The sequence below is a fragment of the Camelus ferus genome, chromosome 35, assembly GCF_009834535.1.
Source record: "Camelus ferus isolate YT-003-E chromosome 35, BCGSAC_Cfer_1.0, whole genome shotgun sequence".
Taxonomy (NCBI): Eukaryota; Metazoa; Chordata; class Mammalia; order Artiodactyla; family Camelidae; genus Camelus; species Camelus ferus.
In genome coordinates, this window is record NC_045730.1 from 22,063,326 (window position 1) to 22,083,539 (window position 20,214).

Here is a 20,214-nt window from a genome sequence, read left to right on the forward strand (position 1 = left end):
GAGCTCTCCTTCTCTGCTACTAAAAAAAAATTGAATACAGAGTGAGGGAGACGAGCACAGGAGGATAAAATCCCCCCCAGTACACACAGTCATTCCAGCTTTGTCAGAGTACACGTCTGCTACAGGAAGAGAGATTGTGTCTTTGAAAGAGAAAACCTGGCCGTGGAGATAAGTGGGGCTGGGGTGGGGTGAGGAGCACCATGCACAAAGCTGAACTACAGGGTGTGTCTGAAATATTAGTGTGTGCCTTTCTTTACTTCCTCCTTCATTCGCTGCGCTAAAGATTAACAGATTTAGCAAATGGCTCTTAATGACCTTACCACCCGTGCCCCTCATCAATTTGTAAATTTTAAGTTAATAGTGACTGAAGTCAAGAGAAGTAAAATGCTAACCGGAAAGTACACCATGTCAGAGTACTCCTTCTGCAAATGACCAAAGATTATGAAAACACAACATTGATCAGAGAGCTTTAATCTTCTGCAAATAACTGATAAAATTCAGGAAGCCCAAGGAGCTTATCAGAAGTTCCTAATGAGGCTTCTTTAGGGTGTGTGGTTAGCATAACATTCTCCCTCAGTGATGAGCGATAGTTATTTTTAGACTCAACTTGTTTTTCTTGCCCTGCTTCTGTGAATAGGAAAACACTCCCCAAGATTTAGGAACAGTGTGCACACACAAAATTATCTAGAAACATCTTTGTGTATTTTTGGAAGATCTTTTCACTAGCCCACTGGAATATAAAATTTCTTTCAGATCATTTAAGTGGTTTGAGTCTTACTGTTCCCTAAGTGGCCCAAGATGCTTACGAATTTCTGATAGGAGCCACCTTTGTGCTTTATGAGCCTTGCCCACAGAAAACAGCCCTTTTTTTCAGTGTTGCTTCAGCAAGTCTAGCACTTCGCAGTTTAAAGGACTGTATGAGCAAGGTGTGTGGAATTGTCACTAGCTCTGTGTGACCTTAACTTGGAGAAGGGAACTGCCAAGGAGAGAGAGAAGGAGATAAGCTTTCCTGTGTATGGGTCAGGGTGACTGTGCTGAAGGAGAGACCAACCTCTCGTCTCGCCTGGATATTTATAATCCTGATGGGCGGGCAGGTTGAGGGAAGGGGAAATTTCCATTCTGTTTGAGTGACCAAATTTAAACATCTCACGTTTCAATGTTTGATAGGTTTCTTGGGTTGTGAGTCATCAAAATTCTTGATCTTTCTCCTTTTTGATAAAGAATTTATCTTGCAGACATACTATGTTAAATCCCTTTCATGTCTCCTTTTATAGGAGGGAGAAGCAGATGTGGCAACAAAAGAAATCAAGACAACTCCTAGGCCCACAAGAACTGACTCCACTGACACGTATGTGAAGAAGCACTAGAGCCGTCAGAAGACACGCTGGGCAGTCTTGTCACTCTCCCAGCTCGCCACTGGGAGGCCAAACGTGGTGGGCTGAAAAAGCCACTTACTAGCTTATACCAGGACCTTTCAAGAATGTTCGGCTTGAATGCTATTTAATGTTGTAGCCAAAACTGGTGGAGAATGAAGACAATGTTTGGTGCCTTTGTAGGCTAACCCCTCACCACGCTATTTAGAGGTGTTCATCTCCATCAGATGGGAAGTGGAAACAAACTTGTCCTCAATTAAAAGACCCATGTTTCCTATTTGTTTACCAGTGCAGTCTGACCAGGCTGCCCAGCTGATAGGGTTAGATTTCCATTTTCTCTTCCCTGTTCATTTCCAAGTACAAGCCAAGGTGACTAATACTGGATAATCCGTAACAATGACCGTTGTTGCTCTGGGTGTCAGTGGCTATTTTTTGCAAGTGTCCAGATACCTGAGCTGGGCACTCAAGTAGACTTGTCCCAAGTAGATATTTGGAAGCAGACATCTTACATGGTGGGGGTACCTGGAGAAGGCAGGGGAACTGGGCACCTGAGACTCTTGCAAATAACTCTGACCCAGAATGCTCGTCCTCTGTGAGCAGGTTACTACTGTATAAATCTACTTATAAGAGATATTTATCTGAAAACTTCCCTAAGGATCTCTTCCCTCATAGGCTTTTAATTTTTTTTTCTATAACTTGATGAATGTACTTATAAAACATAAAAATGAGTTTTTTTTTTCAATTATGCTCCCAAGCCCTTGTATAAGGGAGAAAATAAAGATTAGATAATGTTCTTTCATCCATCAGGGCAGTTGGCAGAAATGAAAGTTATTTCCTTTTTCAGTTAGAAATTCCTCAGCACCCCCCCCCACCATTGCTTTTTGTAATATATCAAAACATTTTCCTGGAAGTGGTGGGAAGGAAGAAAGCCCTATTTGAAATTTCCAAGCCACTTCCTCTTCATTTATAGCCATGTAAAGACCACTTCCTCTTTTAAACCACACAGCTGTTTTTTAATAACAGCTTCTTTGCCCTGTTGGAAAGTAGTTTAAGGAGTCAGATATTGATTTAATCCTGGCTCTCTGTTAGATGTGTGAATCTGAGTAGATTACTGAAAGAGTGGCTGCCATTAGCATCAGCATAGTCGCCCAGAATGTTGAGTGACTGCAGTGGTGGTCATGGTTTTCTTTGTCATTGAACCACCTCTTGATTTAATCTGATTTTGAAATCAAGAAAAATACTTGATGTACCAACAATGCCTACATTTCTCTGCTCTCATTATTTGAAACCAAAACCAAAGATGATTTTCTTCTCCTTACCTGAGAACGTGGTGGCTTCTGTCGAGTTAGAGAAAGGCCGGTGGTGTGAACGTCACCACAGGCAGCACAAGTGCGTGTGCCCTTTGTGTGACTGTGGTCCTCTTGGGGCGAGTCCTCTAGGAAAGCTGAGCACCAAAAACCAGGGCTACCCTCTGCTCCACTGTGTCCGTGGGTCCTGTGGTCTGGTGCTGTGGACACAGTGACCATTTGGAAGAAGTGAGCACTTGCAGTGTAAGGCGAGCCTACCTGTCAGTCCCCACTCCTTCCTTGGAAAGCAAGAAAGAGTGTGGCACTGGACATCACCGGGCCATCTGTGCTCAGTCTGTAAATGAGAATTAACTGGAGACTGTTCAGGAAAGCAGTTCCTTGAAATTGGTTCATTATATTCTTAGACTCTGACATTTTTGTTTTCTCATGGAAACCTTTTAACCTTCATCTGTCTTGATGTAGGAGCAGATCTGCAGAAGGCACCAGGAATTATTTGGAATTTGAGGAATTAACTGTGAGCCAGCTCCTGCTTGGTCTAAGGGAAGGAAACCAGAAGGTGGAGAGACTTGAAATTGCACTCAAGGAAGCCAAAGAAAGGTATGAAATAAGTATTTAAACAGTTTTATCGAGATATTGAGATGTATTAAGATACCATACAATTCATCCATTTGAAGTGTACATTCCAATTTTTTAAGAAATATTCAGAGTTATGTAGCCTTTACCACATTATAATTTTAGAATGTTTTTCCCCCAAATAAGAAATCCATATCCATTACCACTCGTTCCCCATTCTTCCTAGCAATCTACTTTCTGTCTCATAGACTTATCTTTTCTGCACACTTCATATAAATGGACTCATACAGTATGTGGACTTTTGTGACTGGCTCATTTTATTTACCATCATGCTTTCAAAGTTCATCCATGGTGTAGCACGTATCAGCTCTTCATTCCTTTCTGTTGCCAAATAATACTCCATTGTGTGCCCAGACAACACTTAGTTGATCTGTTCATCATTTGATGAAGTTGGGTTGGTTCCACTTTTTGCCTATTATGAATAATGTCTGCCCTGAACATTCATGCACAATTTTTTGTGTGGAAATGTTCTTCAGATTTGCTGGGTGTATACCTAGGAGGTGAACTGCTAGGTCACATGGTAACTCTGTTTAATACTTTGAGTGATTACCAACTGTTTTCCACAGTGGCTGCACCAGTTTACATTCCAGGCAGCAGTGTATGAGGGTTCCGCTTTCTCCACATCCTTACCAACACTTGTCTTACCTTTTTGATTCTGGCCATCCTGGTGGATGTGAAGTGGCATCTCACTGTGATTTCAACTTTATCTCCTCAATGACTAATAATGTTGAGCACCTTTTCATATTGGCCATTTGTATATCTTCTTCTTTGCCCATTAAAAAAAAAACTGGATTGTCTTTTACTTACTGTGAATTATAAGAGCTCATTAATAGTCTGGAGACAGGTCCTTCATGAGGTATATGATTTGCAAATATTTTCTCCCATTGTGTGGATTATCTTTTCACTTCCTTGTTGGTATCATTTGCAGCACAAAATTTTTTTATTTTGATCTAGTCCAGTTTATCTGTTTGTTTTTTTGTCACTTGTGCTTCTGGTGTCGTATCTAAGAAACCATTGCCTAACTCATGGTCACAAAGATTCACCCCTGTGTTTTCTCCTAAGAGTTTTATAGTTTTAGCTCTTACATTTATTTAACTCTGTGATCCATTTTGAGTTCATTTTTGTTCACGTTGTGAGGTAAGGGTCCATCTTCATTCTTTTGTATGTAGATATCTAGTTGTCCCAACATGATTTGTTGAAAAGATAATTCTTTCCCTCACTGAATTGTCTTGGCACGCATGGTGTAACTCAGTTGACCATAAATGTAAAGATTAATTCCTAAATGCTCAGTGTTGTTCAGTTGATTTATATGTCTCTCCTTATGCCAATGCTGCACTGTCTTGATTAATTTAGTTTTATAGTAAATTTTGGCATTGGGAAACCTGAGTCCTCCAATTGTGTTCTTTTAAAAGATTGTTTTGGCTATTCTGGGTCCCTTGTTTTTCTATATCAATCTTAGGATAAGTTTGTTAATTTTTGGAAAAAAATCAGTGGGGAATTTGTTAGGAATTGTGCTGAATCTGGGGATTCTGATTTGGGGAGCATTGCCATCTTAATAATAGTAAGTCTTCTGATCCATGAACGTGGATGTCTTCCCATTTACTTAGGTCATCTTTAATTTCTTTCAGTGATGTGTTTTAGTTTTCAGCATACATGTTTTGGGGAAACTGGCCTCACAGAAATGTAGTATACACACAAACACTTCGGGGTAAAGTTTATCTTCCTTGTAGAGCTGTGAAGTCAACGAATTTCTACATGTGAGTGAACTCTTTAGTAGTGCTAAGTGCTAACCATATAAAACATGGGGGAGGTTATGCAGGAGTTTTAAGGTTCCAGTGACTGCAACATTTAATCACAACTATGCAACATTAAATAACAAATAAATGAAATTATATAAACAAATAATATTAAATAATAAATATGCAGCATTTAATCATAAATATGTGTATATAATATATAAATATCTTATGCCTGAGAATTCTCTCAGACATTATAAATGGCTCATTAATTTTAAAATTATAGTGTTATAAGAAGCACTTTGTAACTGAAGCAGTTGAAAATTTTAACTATAAGATCTGTTCTTGTATTGTTGGTTTTTTTAATGAGGGGTAGGTAGTTAGGTTTATTCACTGATTTCTGCTTGGAGGAGGTACTGGGGATTGAACCCAGGACCTCTTGTGCACTAGGCATGTGCTCTACCACTTGAACTATACCCTTCGCCTAGATCTGTTTTTAAAATATGAAATATAAGTTACTTATTCAGGGCGAGGTTAAGCTGGAAGACACTGGGATTTGTTCAGTGACTTATTTGATAGTCACCTCTTTTCAAAGGTGAAAAAGGTATAATGGCTATAAATTCTGTTTTTATCCCACATAAAATTTACCCCGCTGTCCCTTAGAAAGATTCAGAGAGGAGACCAGTATCATGTATTCTAATAGAGTAAAAGATCTGCCCTGCCTTTCTGACAAATCCTAAAACAAGTAATAATGCTCAGATGAATAGATAAATAAAAGCATTCCTTTTACACGTTAATTATTACAGCTGATTTCTAAAGGGAGGATGTTATGCTTTGAAAAAGACCTTTAATAGTAATGAGTAATCAGTGTGTTTCTGTTTCATTGGCACACTGACCCTCCTGAGTTCTGCACACCATCCTAAGTCAAGTTTAGGCAGTAATTCATCCTTCCTCAGTGATTACCTTTGATAATAAAAATGTAAAGTCATGAGTTTGCTGATGACATATCCTAATCTTTCATATGATCTAGTATATAATTTCTGCTTTCAAAATGATACATCTCTCTATCTGGATGTGTAGCTTTTCAGATTGCAGCTAGGAAGTCAGGCCTACCTTTGAGATGAGTGTTTCACTCTCTAACTTTGAGCTTCCTGTAAAGGGTCCCTTTCTCAATAGCATTAAATTTCCACTTTGTGAGCCAGCCTTCTTGCAGTATTTAACACCTGGCAAGTCAGTGATCTGTTGCCACAATGAATGTTCTCTATGTGAGTATTAGGGACAACCTCCTGACTAAGGTTGGGCTGAAACCAGGAAATAAAATCACCGATGCCTGGACAGCCTGGCTTGATTTACTATGTGAGATATGGTGAAAACACATTCCAAGACCTAGCATGCCTTTTTCTCAAATAATAAGTCAGTCTTCAACCATTTTCATTAGTCATAAGAAACAGAGGTATAGACAGTCTAAAACTGACTGAAAAATTTTAGGTGGTTTGTGGGGAAAGGGGACAGTAGACTTCTCTTTCTTTCCTTGTTTCATATAAATTGTGTCTTCTGAACAAACGTAAACTGATAGCCAGGAAGGAGAGAGAAATTATATAAGAAGTGTGACCCAGGAAAATCAAGAAGTAGCAGGGGAAAAGTCAGTTCAAGATGAAAATTTGCCCTAGAAAATTAAGTTGAAATTCAAATGTAGGTCAGAAGCCTGTGTCATATGTGAGTGGTGTGATCCTTCAACCTTGCACCAGCCAGCTCTTAACCCGTTTATTTGCCTAGCCAGAAACAGTGCCTGTGCACCAGTTAGGTTTGGCAATTGGCAACAGGTACCAATGCTGTTTGTTTTATGTTTTATTATTATCAAGTTCTTTTTTAAAAATCAGTTTTGCATTCATGTAAAGAAGCAGTTGTTCCACAAGCTTTTTACGGAAAGAACCAGCAGCCCCATCCGCCGCCAGCTTCTTCCTGCTTCTCACCACTTTCAACATATTTAGCTGGTTCTTTTGATATTTACTTCCATATATCAAGATTAAATTGCTACTTAATTTTTTTCCCTATTTTAGACATAATCTATTGACCACCACCCCCCCCCATTATAAAGATTTAACTGTCTGTCACTGCCACCATTGTCACCCCACACACTTCTGGACCCTTCTTTCACCCCACCCCCAACTCCAAATTTGATAATACTGAAATTTAGTTAGATCACTACTCAGCATTTATTATTATGCACACATGCACACACATGTACCCAGTTCTCTGTTGAGCTATGCTTTATGCCTTGACCACTTTTCCTTTTTTACACAATGTTTTCTTTAACCTCTATGCAAAATCACCATTTAAAAATTTACTTAGTTTCCCCATACTCTTCCCCAGTGAGGAAATCTCTCAATTACATGCAAACATGTTAGTCTAGTAGTGTTCTCTTCTTGAAGCCTTTTCTTCTGGAGTCCAGCATCATTGCTGTCTAGGTCTTGCTGTATTGCAGTCATCTTGGAATCTCCCCTTGTCACTGTCCTGCAGAATTCCTTCAGCTCTACTCTGTTGATTGCCTATTTCCTGAATCCAATGCCTTTCTTACTCTCTAAATATCTCTACTAACTTACTAATAAAGATTATACAGAGAGGATATTTTCTGAGATCTGCATATCCAAAAATCTCTCTTTCTACCTTTATACTTAACAGATAGTTTGGCTAGATTTAGAATTCTACATTGGATATAATTTTCCCTCCAGATTTTAAAAGCATTACTTCATTGGATTCTGACTTCTAGTGTTAATGCTGAGAAATTCATTGCCATTCTGATTCTTAATCTTTTGGGATAAAACTTTTGTTTTTCCTTTTCCCAGAAGATTCTTTGCTCCATCCCAGGTTTTCTGAAATTTCACATGTGCTTTGGTGTGAGCCTGTTTTCCTTCACGTGATCTAGACACTCTCGGCTTCTTTCATTCTGCAAACTCATGTCCTTCAGCTCCTGAAAAATGATCTTGAATTAATTGAGGGATAGTCTCTTACCCTCAGTTTTCTCTGTTCCCTCATTCTAGCACTACTGTTATTTTGAATTGGACCTCCTGGGCCAGTCCTCAGATTTTCTTAACTCAGTAGTCATTCCTCTTCTCTGTCGCTGTCTCTCTCACATTTTCACTCTTTCTCTTTCTCTCTTTTTCTGCTTTCTGGTACATTTGCTCAACTTTCATTTTCTTTTTTGGCGGGGGTGGCAGTTCCTTTGAACGCTCCTGTTCCATTTTATTATGGTAGTAATATGTTTCTGTCTCCAAGGATATTGATAGTTTTTTGAAGTTTATTTCCCTTGGCATATTCTGATTTCAGTAAGTTTTTTTTTTTTTCTGGTTTACTTTTATCTTCATTTTAAGGTTTTCCTGAAATGTCTGGTAATCTTGCCTGTTTGACCAGAGTTAATAGTTGGGGTGCTGGGGGCTACATGGGCTACATGCTGACTGAAGCGCTGTGTGCACGTGTAGGGAGATCTGACCGGGAGCTTTCCCTGGGGAAGCCGCATGTCAAAAAACTTTAAATCCTTTCCTTATTCTGATCAGATTCCCCAGAGGAGACTCCTCCTGTCTCCTGTCTGAAGGGTACTGTTCTAGATGCCAGCCTTGAGATGAGTAGGAAAAGAAGGCTGAGGGTCTCAGTACCCTGTGTGTGAGGTCCCCTCTTTTCAGTAGGGAACACAAGTCCTCAACTCTGATCAGTGTCTCTGAGTTCAGGGATCCTTTAGTTTATGATCTTCTAGTCCTTCTTAAACAGGTCCCAACTTTATCCCTACGTCCAGAGGTGCCTGGTGCCACTGATTCCTGAGCCTTTGGGGTCCCACAGTGTGAACTGGGTTCCATCCTGGCTCTCCCGACTGTTGGCTCAGATCCGGCCTTGGAGGGCTGCCAAGTCAGTTCCCACTCACACCTGTGCTTCCCAAATCTTGCTATTATTCCCTCTCCCCTTCTCTCTGTTCTTGTCAGTATATAGCTTTTTAAAGTCATTTTAGTGGTGTTCGGGGTGGGAGAAAGATTACATGCATATATTTAATTTAATCGACCATCTTAAATCACAAACCTCTTTTTGTTTCATTTGTATTGGGTTAGCTTTCATATGTGATTCAGTGTTAAGAATGTTGCCATATTTGTTTGTTTTCAGGAACTTGTGAACATAGATGGGTCCAGAAAAACAAGTTTTCCCCTTTCTGCTGGACCCTTTTAAAGGGGACACCCACTCTCACGTAGCACACGTGCAGTGTTCAAGATAAATTATCGCTCTTATACCTCTGTCTGCATTCATCCCTTAATCAGTTCTAGCCAACTTCAGGTTGAAAGCAAAACCAAAGCTAATACAGTGAATGGGAGAAATTTTTGAAAATGTTGATCCTTTATCCAGATTTTGAACTTTTTTTTTAAGTGCGTCTGCAATTGTTATTCTGGAAACCAAAGAGAGAGTAACTCTTCTATATTCTGTAATTTTTCAGAATTTCAGACTTTGAAAAGAAAGTTAAGGATCGTTCTGAGATTGAGACCCAGACAGAGGGGCGCGCAGAACAAGAGAAAGAAGAGGAGAAAGGCACAGAAAGTGTGGGTACTAAGAGTCTAAGACTGTTTTCACAACCCTGAGGGGCAGAGCCAAGTACAGGAGCTGGAGCCAAGTCTTGTGATGTGTTACTGGCTTTAGAAATACAGAAATAATTTCAATGTTGAATATTTTCTGTTTCTCTTACATTTCCTTGGCTTAATCTGAATTTCATTCATTGTAAATTGTAGTGAGTGTATTCCTAGTGATTCTAGGAAATAACTCCTCTATCTCTTCTTGACTGATTTTTCTTTCCCAAATTCCTAAATGAACAGACTCACTAATTGAGAAAGGAATTTTGTCCCTTTTATCATTTGAGGATGTGACCCAATTCCACTTAAGGTGGAATTGAAAGCTCTTGGTTCTGTTCCACTACTGATCTGAATAAAATAGCTTGAGTGAAAAAGGGTCATGTTTATATACATGTCTGTTCTGAGACAACTCAGAGAAGTGCCTGGCAGCCTGCAAACCCAGCCTTAACTCTTGGAGAAAGCTGAAGAGGGCAGGAAGTTGTAAGACCCACTGTAGCCAACACATAAGGCATTTACATAAAATGCTCGCTTTAGCTGATTTATTTATTCAACAAATATATATCAGATGCCTACAGTGTGCCATGCTCTGCGTTGACCCCCTACTTTCAAGAGAATGGAGAACATTTAAAAAACTGAGCTGAAGAGGCCACCTATGAGTAACAGTCCCTGTTGATTAAAACTAATCAGAGGTAATAAAGACATACTGGGATTTCCATGGCTCCACAGAACTCACTGGCAGAAACTCTAGAGCCGCCAGGGAAAAGCCAGTACAGAAACAGTCGCTGAGTAAACTGGTAACTTAAATCAGCCAGGGAACATGGCGTGAGCTGCTGGCTGGGTAAATTAGATTGTGCTTTGACATCACTGTGATCTGTGATCCCCGGAACCATGATCAGGCCTGAATTCATTTTGATTATGATAAAGTCATTATCACAAGTGCATCCAGATTGATCAGTTAATGCTCTATAAGGAAACAGTTGTATCCAAAGCATTTCTTTTCATACAAGATATTTGGGGCATTAGTTCTCAAAAGTTTAATCAATTCACCCATCAGTCTTAATTGCACACCAGTGGTTCACACTGTTCTCACAAAGAGGTTCATTCAACCTCTGATAAATGCATGTTTGGGATTTCCTGGATGACAGGTTGGAAGTGAGGTGGAAACGCTGAGCCTTCAGGTGACAACCCTATTTAAAGAGCTTCAGGAAGCTCACACGAAACTCAGTGAAGCTGAGCTGATGAAGAAGAGACTTCAAGAAAAGTAAGAAAGAGTGATAAATTTTATCCTCCTTTGAAAAGTTTACATTTTTACAAAATATGTTACTATACAAAAACATAGTTTTTTTTACTGTGTTAGTAAATTAAGAAAAAGAGACCTACTTAAACTATGAATTCAGAAAACATTAATGTTCAGGTTAATATATAAACATGAATTTCTTGTGGTAATATAGGGGAGTGGGCCCAGGGGACTCTGATTTTGCTGTTTTGGGGGCACTTGCTAAGCATATAGGAGGAGCTGTAAAAAGCAGTGAGCCAGGCTTCCTGTGATTTACCTGAGCTGACAACACTGATGGGAACGAACATAAAAGAAAGCTACAAAGAACACGAACTTGAGTGGGATTTATCCAGGAAAAAATGTTTCCATTTTCAGTCAGTTATGAAGGCTAATATATACATTGGGAAAATTTTGCATTTGCTTGTTTCTCTTGATGTAAGAAGTTACCCCAAATTTAGGAAGGCCAAATCGATGCTGTTGTTTTGGATGAGTCAGCAAATATATTTCAGACACAGCAAACAAGTGTGTGTTTCTGTGGAGGTCCACTGACCAGGGAGTCACAGGATTGTGGACCTGGTTCAGCACAGCAGCAGATGCTGAGGACTGTGGATAAACACACCTGTGTCAAAATACAGATCTACCACTTATCTGTGGTATTACCTTGTGCAAGTTATTTATTTAACCTCTCTGGGCCTCCCAGTTTTATCATTTGTAAACTGTGTGTCATAGTTCCAGCTTTGTAATGTATTAAGTGAGCTAATGTTTAATATGCTTTGTGTTAGTGCCTTGCAGTTGGCTATTGTTGGCTCATATTTGCTATTATTATACTGAAATTCTGTCTCTGATATGTAGGAGGACTCAAAGCACTTCCTTCTCCCCTCTTGAATCTTTGTCAGAAGTCCTATTTTTGGTGCTTAACAGAGCCCATAACTTTTAAAGACATTAAAGAAAGCCATGGATCACTATATATGGGAAGCACTTCTAGCCAATTACTACCTTGGTCTGTGTCTAAATAACAAAAATATATTTGCATGACTAGTCAAAACAGTTACTCCAAGTGGGCAGTAGCTTTTGTGATCTTAGATCCGGACTTGCTTATGTGAGGCATAAGGGTTCAGAAATACGTAAATTTCTTTTACAAAAAAAATCTGTATTTTTTTATATACAGGCATCAGGGTTCAGAAATACTTGCTTCTAGTAAAGAAGCAGGGAGGATAAAATATTTAATTTTGTACTGTTAAATTTGTGAAAAGTAGAATCCTCAAGTTCTTTGTATTTGCAGCATAATCTTGGGGTTTGTTTGAAAGCCATTGAGAAATGAAGGAGCATTGTTTGTCCTCATGAAATTTTGATCTTTCTTAGATGTCAGGCCCTCGAAAGGAAAAATTCTGCAACCCCATCAGAGCTGAATGAAAAGCAAGAGCTCGTTTATAATAACAAAAAGTTAGAGCTCCAAGTGGAAAGCATGCGATCAGAAATCAAAATGGAGCAAGCCAAGACAGAAGACGAAAAGTGAGTACGCGGTGCCTGAACGGCTGCTTGCTCAAAGAAGACAGAATAGCTCCTTTATGCAGATTGGAATCAGGATTTGAGAGTAAAGTAAATTTTTTTCTCTTTTATCTATTTGAAAGGAGTACTAGGACACTTTTCTGAGGAGATAAAATTTAGGTCTTCTTATAACAATTATGAAACCTGTGTGTAATCTACCTTGATGGGGGAACTGTTTCCTTTGAGAGTAAGAACGTGCTAGTAGGTGGTGGGATGACGAAGGTGGGAGAGATTTCGCTACTTGCGGGTTCAGAAGCAGGTTGGGAGGCAAGACTAAGTGTCTACGATATTTTCCCCAAGGTTCCACTTTTTAATTTCTTTTTATATAGGGTCAAATTAGCAACTCTACAGTTGACACACAACAGGCTACTTCTAGAATATAATAACGCACTGAAGACAATTGAGGAACTAAAAAGGAGAGAGGTACTTGTAAAAAAAATTACTTTCATAGCCTAGTCATGAACAGAACTATTGAACATTTTATATAAATATGTAAAGTATTTGTGTTCATCCTCAGCTGTCTGATTTCAAGGGTTGTTTTTCCATTTATAATTGATTTCTTGTGTCTAAGTGTTTATAACTCCTGATGGTCCACATATGTATAATGTGCTTTGTGTACAAAGATGATGCTAATGTCCTGCGGTCAGGGAGTAGGCGTTCAGCATTTCTAACAGCAGGTGGGATTGCAGGAGAGCTGAGCATGGACCCCTCTGTGAGTAATGCATAGTGAGCTGCTGGCTGGCGCTGGAGGGGCTTGTCTGCTGCCTGGGGCCGTCACATGGCTGGCTTGCCAGCTGTCACTGAACTTGAGACCCTGGACTTACTAGGCTGTCACTTAAATTAGTAATAATGCCCAGCATGGTGTGATAATTTAAACACCGTGGATGGATATGTGAGGTCACAGATGTGTTAATTCACCCAATGGTGGCAATCCTTTCACAGTGCATACAGAAATCATCATGTTGTACACTTTAAATATTTTACAGTTTTGTCAGTTTTACCTCAATAAAGCTGGACTAGATAAAGGCCACAGAAGCTTTGAATTAGAAAGGGTCTCCGGGTTTATATTCTTAGAAATATACTTCTTGTTTTTCATTTATTTTTAGTAGAATATTGTTCCTCTCTAGGACCTAGCAAATTTTTAATTTAAACATTCCACTGACTTCATAAAGTAAGAGTAACGTGAGTGGAAGAAGAGAAGTGTCAGCAAATTACAACCTCACTGCGATCGGGGTCTGTCATTTACCTCCCTTATTTTAATGTTTTCCTTTTCTTCTAATCATTGTTTTAAATTAGGAAATTACTATTTGCAAGCCATAAGTTAAATGAATGCAAGTTTCTGATTAAGTTATCATTGATGATTAACAGACCAATTTAGAGCCAATCATTTAAAATAATCCTTTACCTAATATTTTACTAAAATAGGTCAAATTATTTCAAAACCACTTCTAGCATAAGCTTGTCTTTTTCAGTCAGAAAAAGTGGATAAGGTGGTGCTGCAGGAACTAAATGGAAAGCTGGAACTGGCAGAGAAGGCCCTGGCTTCCAAGCAGCTCCAGATGGACGAGATGAAGCAGACCATCGCCAAACAGGAGAAGGACCTGGAAACCATGGCCGTTCTCAGGGCTCAGGTAGGCGGCATTCCTGGGCATGAGTGAGGGAGGCCAACTCTGATTATGTTCTCAAACAGGAAGGTGATAGTGTTTAAAATATTTTTTTTAATTTATATTTTTTCCATCAGCTTTTTTTTTTTAAACCTTCTTACTGAAGTATATCACATGTAGAAAGTGCCCCAGACCTGTAGGTGTATTACTCACTGAATGTATCCATTCTACAGGTGATGGACAGCTGGATTGCTTCCAGCTTGGGGCACTGTGATTACTGTTGCTCTGACAGTCTTTTGCACGTCTTCCTTGTTGCCCTGTGCATTCATTTCTGTTGGGTACACACCGAGGAGTGGAACTGCTTGTTCACAGAGTACACAGTTTACTCAGTTTTAACAGATGATGCCAAAGAGGTTTCCAAAGTGGTTGTACCAGTTTCCACGCCCATCAGCAGGTAGTTCCTACTGCTCTACGTCCTAACGCATGTGTATTATCGGTCTTTTTACTTTTACTATTAACCATTTCTGGTGGGTTTATAATGGTGTCTCATTTAATTTGCATTTCCCTCATGACTAATGAAATTGTTTTCCAAATGTTTATTGGCCTTTGAAGTATCTCCTTTTGTGAAGGTTTGCCCAACTTTCTTCTGGTTTGCTGGCTTTTTCTTGATTTTATGGTTCTTTATATATTCCAGCTACAAGCCCTGGCCAGTTATTCTTTTTGCAGATTTTGTCACTCTATGATTTGCCTTTCCACTCTCATGAAGGTGTCTTTTTATGAACAGAAATTCTTAATTTTAATGTAGTCCAATTTATCAGTCTTTTAATTTATGAATAGTCCTTTCTGTGTCCTGTTTTTAAAACTTTCCCTACCTCAGGGCCATGAGCGTATTCTCTTAGGTGGTCTTCTCAAAGTTTTATGGGTTTGCCTTTTACATTAAGATCAACAAACCATCTGGAATTAGCTTTTCTATATGGAGTGAGGTAAGGGTAAAGATTAATATTTTTTCTATATGAATATCCTATTCGTTAGGAACCATTTATTTAAAAGGCCATCTTTTCTTAAGAACTCTGCTGCCCTCTGTCACATACTGTGTCCGTGTACCCATGGGTCTATTTCTGCACTCCACACTGTTCTGTTAGGCTATTTGTATATCCTTATTCTGGTACCATACTGTCTTATAGAGAATCCACAGTTTTGATATCTGGTAAAGTCTTCCTACCTCATTGATATTCTTCATGAGGGCCTTAGATTTTCCTTCCTTTTTTCCTTTTCTTATAAATTTCAGAATCTGCTTGATATTTTCCACACAGAAAAAATACCTACTGGGATTTTGATTAGAATTATATTAAATATATATAAATCAGTTCAGAGATAACTGGCGTCTTTACCAGTTTAGCATTGACTCTCCCCTTTCATTGACATGACATATCTTCTTTCATTCTTCTCAGTAATATTTTCAATCTTCTTAGTAAAGATTTTGTTCATCTTTTACTAGATTATTCCTAGATATCTTTTATTTTTATGATACTATTATGAATAGCATCCTTTTAAAAACTTCATTTTCTAATGGTTGCTGAATATAGAAATACAACTGATTTTTAGATATTGACTTTGTATGCAGTAAACTTGTTCAACTCACATTTTAATTCTAATAATTTTTCTGAATATTCTTTTGGACTTGGTGCATTAATAATCATACCATTTGAATAGTGACTGTTTTATTTTTTTTTTCCCTTTCCGGTTCATTCTGTGTTTTTCTTTCCTTTTCTTGCCTTACTACACTGGCCTTACTGCACTGGCTGGGACCCCAGTCCAGTGCTGGGCAGCAGTGGAGACAGCAGGCCACCTGGTCTTGCTCCCAGTCTCAGAGGTGTGATGTTTGCTAACGGCTTTTTATGGATATCACTTAACAGATTAAGGAAATTCCCTTCTCTCCCTTATTTGCCAAAAATATTTATTTTGAGTGGATGTTGAATTTTATTTAGGAGATTTTTTTTCTCCATATAATGACATAATTAGATAATTATATGCCTTTTTCCTTAAACTTGGTAAATTGCACTGATTTTTAAGATATTAAACTTTGCATTTCTTGAATTATCCTCATATACATTGTTGCATTTGGTTTACTCATATTTTGCTTAGGATTTTTGCATTTATATTCTTGAGGAAGATTAGTCTAGAATTTTCCTTTTGCTCATGACCTTGTTGGCTTTTTAGTCCAGGGTTTTACTAGCCTCATAAAAACAAGTCTGGGCACATTTCTTTTTTCACTGTTCTCTAGAAGAGATTGTGCACAGGTGGCTGGTTGTGACCATTTTGGCCCACTCTTGATGCTGGTGGGCGGAATCCCTGGAGGAGCATTTACTAGTGAAACTGCCTCCTGCCTGAGATCTAAAATCACCAGAAAGAGGGCGGAGGAAATCTTTTTGTTTGTTTCTGTTTGTTTGCTTAATTAAAACTGGGATCTTGCTGTATCTTTTGTACTGCTTTTTCACTCCTGATGTATCTTGGTTATCTCTCCACGTTATTACTCATAGCCATATGTACTTTTTTTTTAAACAGTCATACAGTGTTCCAATGTGTGCACCAGCTGATAGATTTAACCAGTCCTCTATTAATGGACATGTAGGTTGTACCAGTATTTTTGCTGTTGTCAACAGTGCTGAACTAAACATTCTTGGATGCATGTCTTTGTGCACTTGTATAATCTCTAGTAAGATACAGAAATGGAATGGTCTGGCCATTGAGTGTGCCTGTTTTAAGTAAGTATCACCAAGTTGTCATCCAACAACGCATAATCAAAACTATTCTCTCTCCAAAAGCAGATGAGAGCTCCTACTTCCCCACTTCCTTGCATCAATCTTTTAAAGTTTACAATCTCATAAAGATAAAAAGACTATTTTTAATACAACAATGCCCAAAGTTTATTATTCCCTGTATACATACCCATTATGAACTCTGCAGAGTGGCAGGCTCGATGAAATATGGAGGTGGGTGACTGGACTTACAGCTCTAGTTTTATTTCTACAGGAAATGAATTTCAACCTGAACTGTTTAAGGCATTTCCTTTGTTTGGGCATGATAATGTAGTCACGTACTTTTTGCCACATTCTGTACAGAGTCATCTGTTTTGTCTTGATCGATACACTTGTCCATTCATTCAGCACCTCTTTTTTGAGCACCTGTAATCTGTCAGACACTGTTCTCACTGCAGGGGATATAGGAATGGACAAAGCAAAGACCCAGTTCTTACTGGCTCACAGCTAACAAGTGATAGAAGTGAGATTCTAGCTCAAGTTTAGGTCTGACTTAAAAAAGCCCATGATATCTATCAACGATACCGTAAAATGTTGGTCCACTCATAAATGGCAGGAAGTCCTTTAAAATTCTCTCTTTACTTCATGCCTTTTTTGTAACTACAAGTGTGATTAGAGTATTTAAATTTTTATTAATTTTACTTTTTAAAGTAATGGATAGAAGTTTGTACCCTAGAACCACTAAATTTGAAAAGAAAACCCTAATTTTAAATATACAAAGTTAAAAACTGGTTAATTATTAAATTTGAAACTTTAAACTAAATTTTAAGTATTTAAATAATGCCCAATTGACTATTAAGGTGTTCATTTTTACTTTATAATTTTATAACAGTGAAGAAATTGCTATCATGGCATAATATTCATTCATTCATTCATTCATTCATTCCTAACAAATTATTCTCCAAATGTAGCAGCTAAAACAAGCATTTGTTTTCACACAGTTGCTATGGGTCAGGAATCCAGGAGCAGCTTAGCAGGGTGACTCTGGCTCAGAGTCTCTCATGAGGCTGCACGCAATATAGACTGCAAGATCCATTTCCAAGACGCCTCACACACAAGGCTGTGGGCGGGAGGCCTCAGTTCCTGATCATGTGTGCCTTTCCATTAGTGCTGCTTGAACAGCCTCATGACATGACAGCTGGCTTCCCCTAGAGCAAGTGACCCAGGAGCGAACAAGGCAGAAGCCATAGTCTTTTATGATCTGGTCTTAGGAACTGCACATCATCACTTCTGTAATATCCTAGTGGGTACATGGGTTGGCCCATTCATTGTGGGAGGGGACCACATGAGGGTATGATTACCAAGAGGAAAGGGTCACAGGAGCCATCTTGGAGGCTGGTTACCACTGCAGGAAGCCAGCACGGTTTATGGAAGAGTCCATGATGTATGGGCTTCAGTCTGGGTTCAAATGCTGGTTTAAGCACTTAACTAATTTCCTCAAGATTAAGGGCTACTAAACTTATAAATGTAAAATGAACAGAGCAATTCTACATTCCCAGGATTTTTGATAGAGAGAAACAAAATGGTCAGTATAGGCATCCAACACAGGAACCCACACATGTTTGAAATTCAACAAATAGCATCTATTTATTGTTATTTTAAAGTTGGCTTAAGACCAGCCTTCATAAATAGACCTGACAGGGTAAATATAAACCATTTACTATATGAAGCTAATGCTGAATGTTATTTTTTAAAAAGAGATCAGAGAATTTTATTGAATTAATGATACATACAGTATTTCAGCTGCCTGTATCAGTGTAATTGCTGAGCCCTAACTGTTTAAATGCATACACATACATAACTTGTGTCTTCTGTTTGAAGGCAGTTAGAAAGTCATGGTCATTACACTGGTTTCTGGCAGGAACACGTATCTGTTGTTGACAAGGCATATCACAGGGTCAGCACTGCCACTTCACCTCCTCAACAGGTGAGCTGCAGAGAATCCACATTCCTCTGGGTAGTAACTTTTGGCTCTTTTCCCTCTAACAGATGGAGGTTTATTGTTCTGACTTTCATGCTGAAAGGGCAGCGAGAGAGAAGATTCATGAAGAAAAGGAGCAACTGGCATTGCAGCTGGCAGTTTTGCTGAAAGAGAGTGATGCTTTTGAAGACGGAGGCAGGTAAAGATGAGGGGAAGGCTTAGAGCTTTTACCAGCACAGGCTGTGAGAGCGGTGCCCCAGTGTTTCCTAATCTGAGCTGCAAGAATTGCTGAGTGCACTTCACCTGATGGTGTTCCTAACACTTAGTTTGCCTTACAAGGCTTGGCAGCATCTTGTGGGAACCTGATTGAGTTCTTTCCTTTTACATAAATTGTAAAAACCTAACATTATGTGTTCTGAAGTCATATCCCACCATTGCCATGGATAGAATATTCCTAAGAGTTTAAATAATTCTGTAATATGTTTTAAAGAAAATACTGCTAAAGTTACTTTGCCTTTAAAATTTTCATTTTGAGAAAAATTTGAAAAACGGAGGAATAGAAATAGAAAAATACAGAGAATAAAATAACACACACCAATCTGCACCCATCCAGAATTGGCAGTTACTAACATTTCTTTTATTTGCTTCAAGTGTATTTTTATTAAAAGAAAAAAGGGAGTTGGAGATGAAGTTGTGGGCTCCTTTCTCTACCCCTCATCATAGTCCTCTCTTCTCTTCCACACCCTGCCTGGCAGCATCCCTGTCTGTTCTATGTTTTTGCATATATACACGTGTAAATACTATCTTAAGATAAGGTAACATAATTTTTTTTTTACTTTTTTAGAGATAATATTAACTTTTTTAAAACAAAGTGCATAGGTTACAAAGTGATTGCTCTAGGTATCCTGCAACTTGCCTTCCATAACTGATTTTGAACTGTGTATATATATGTATACATACAGATTTAATTCATTGTATTTAATTGCTCTGTTTTGTGTTTAGAAATACGCCACTTTTTTCTAATCTATTCCCCTGTCAATTGACATTCTGTTCACTTACTGGATTTTAAAAATTTTACTTAACTACTTTTACTGCACCGTGTCCCAGTGCCAGTAGTATTTAAAGTTCAAATTACTCTTAAGTTTTGGTTTTTATGACACTTGGCTTTGTACTTTAGCCCTTTTTTTCTCATGCTTCTCTTGAATGTCTGCTTAATGCTGTCACATTTCAAGGTTTCACATACAGTGTTGCTTTTAATCCCAGTAGGCAGTCCTTGATGGAAATGCAGAACCGTCATGGGGCCAGAGCAAGTGATGCTGACCAGCAGCAGGCTTACCTCGTTCAAAGAGGTGAGTCATGTGTGATTCTAGGCTGTCAGGGTTCCAGGGAATAT

At 38.6% G+C, this 20,214-nt stretch overlaps 1 protein-coding gene across 5 annotated transcripts in view; it reads left to right on the forward strand.

Annotated features, from left to right (window-relative positions):
- OPTN (optineurin) overlaps window positions 1-20,214 on the forward strand; it is a 39,714-nt gene that overhangs the window by 13,982 nt on the left and 5,518 nt on the right. For 3 of the 5 annotated variants that reach the window (XM_032474122.1, XM_032474126.1, XM_032474124.1), the window contains 9 exons: window positions 1,275-1,348; window positions 3,143-3,277; window positions 9,524-9,626; window positions 10,799-10,914; window positions 12,292-12,441; window positions 12,807-12,900; window positions 13,950-14,108; window positions 18,890-19,020; window positions 20,085-20,170. In XM_032474122.1, coding sequence (XP_032330013.1) covers window positions 1,275-1,348; window positions 3,143-3,277; window positions 9,524-9,626; window positions 10,799-10,914; window positions 12,292-12,441; window positions 12,807-12,900; window positions 13,950-14,108; window positions 18,890-19,020; window positions 20,085-20,170 — 1,048 coding nt within the window. The remainder of the gene's footprint in view (window positions 1-1,274; window positions 1,349-3,142; window positions 3,278-9,523; window positions 9,627-10,798; window positions 10,915-12,291; window positions 12,442-12,806; window positions 12,901-13,949; window positions 14,109-18,889; window positions 19,021-20,084; window positions 20,171-20,214) is intronic. The other 2 variants (XM_032474127.1, XM_032474125.1) reach the window with 1 other exon arrangement.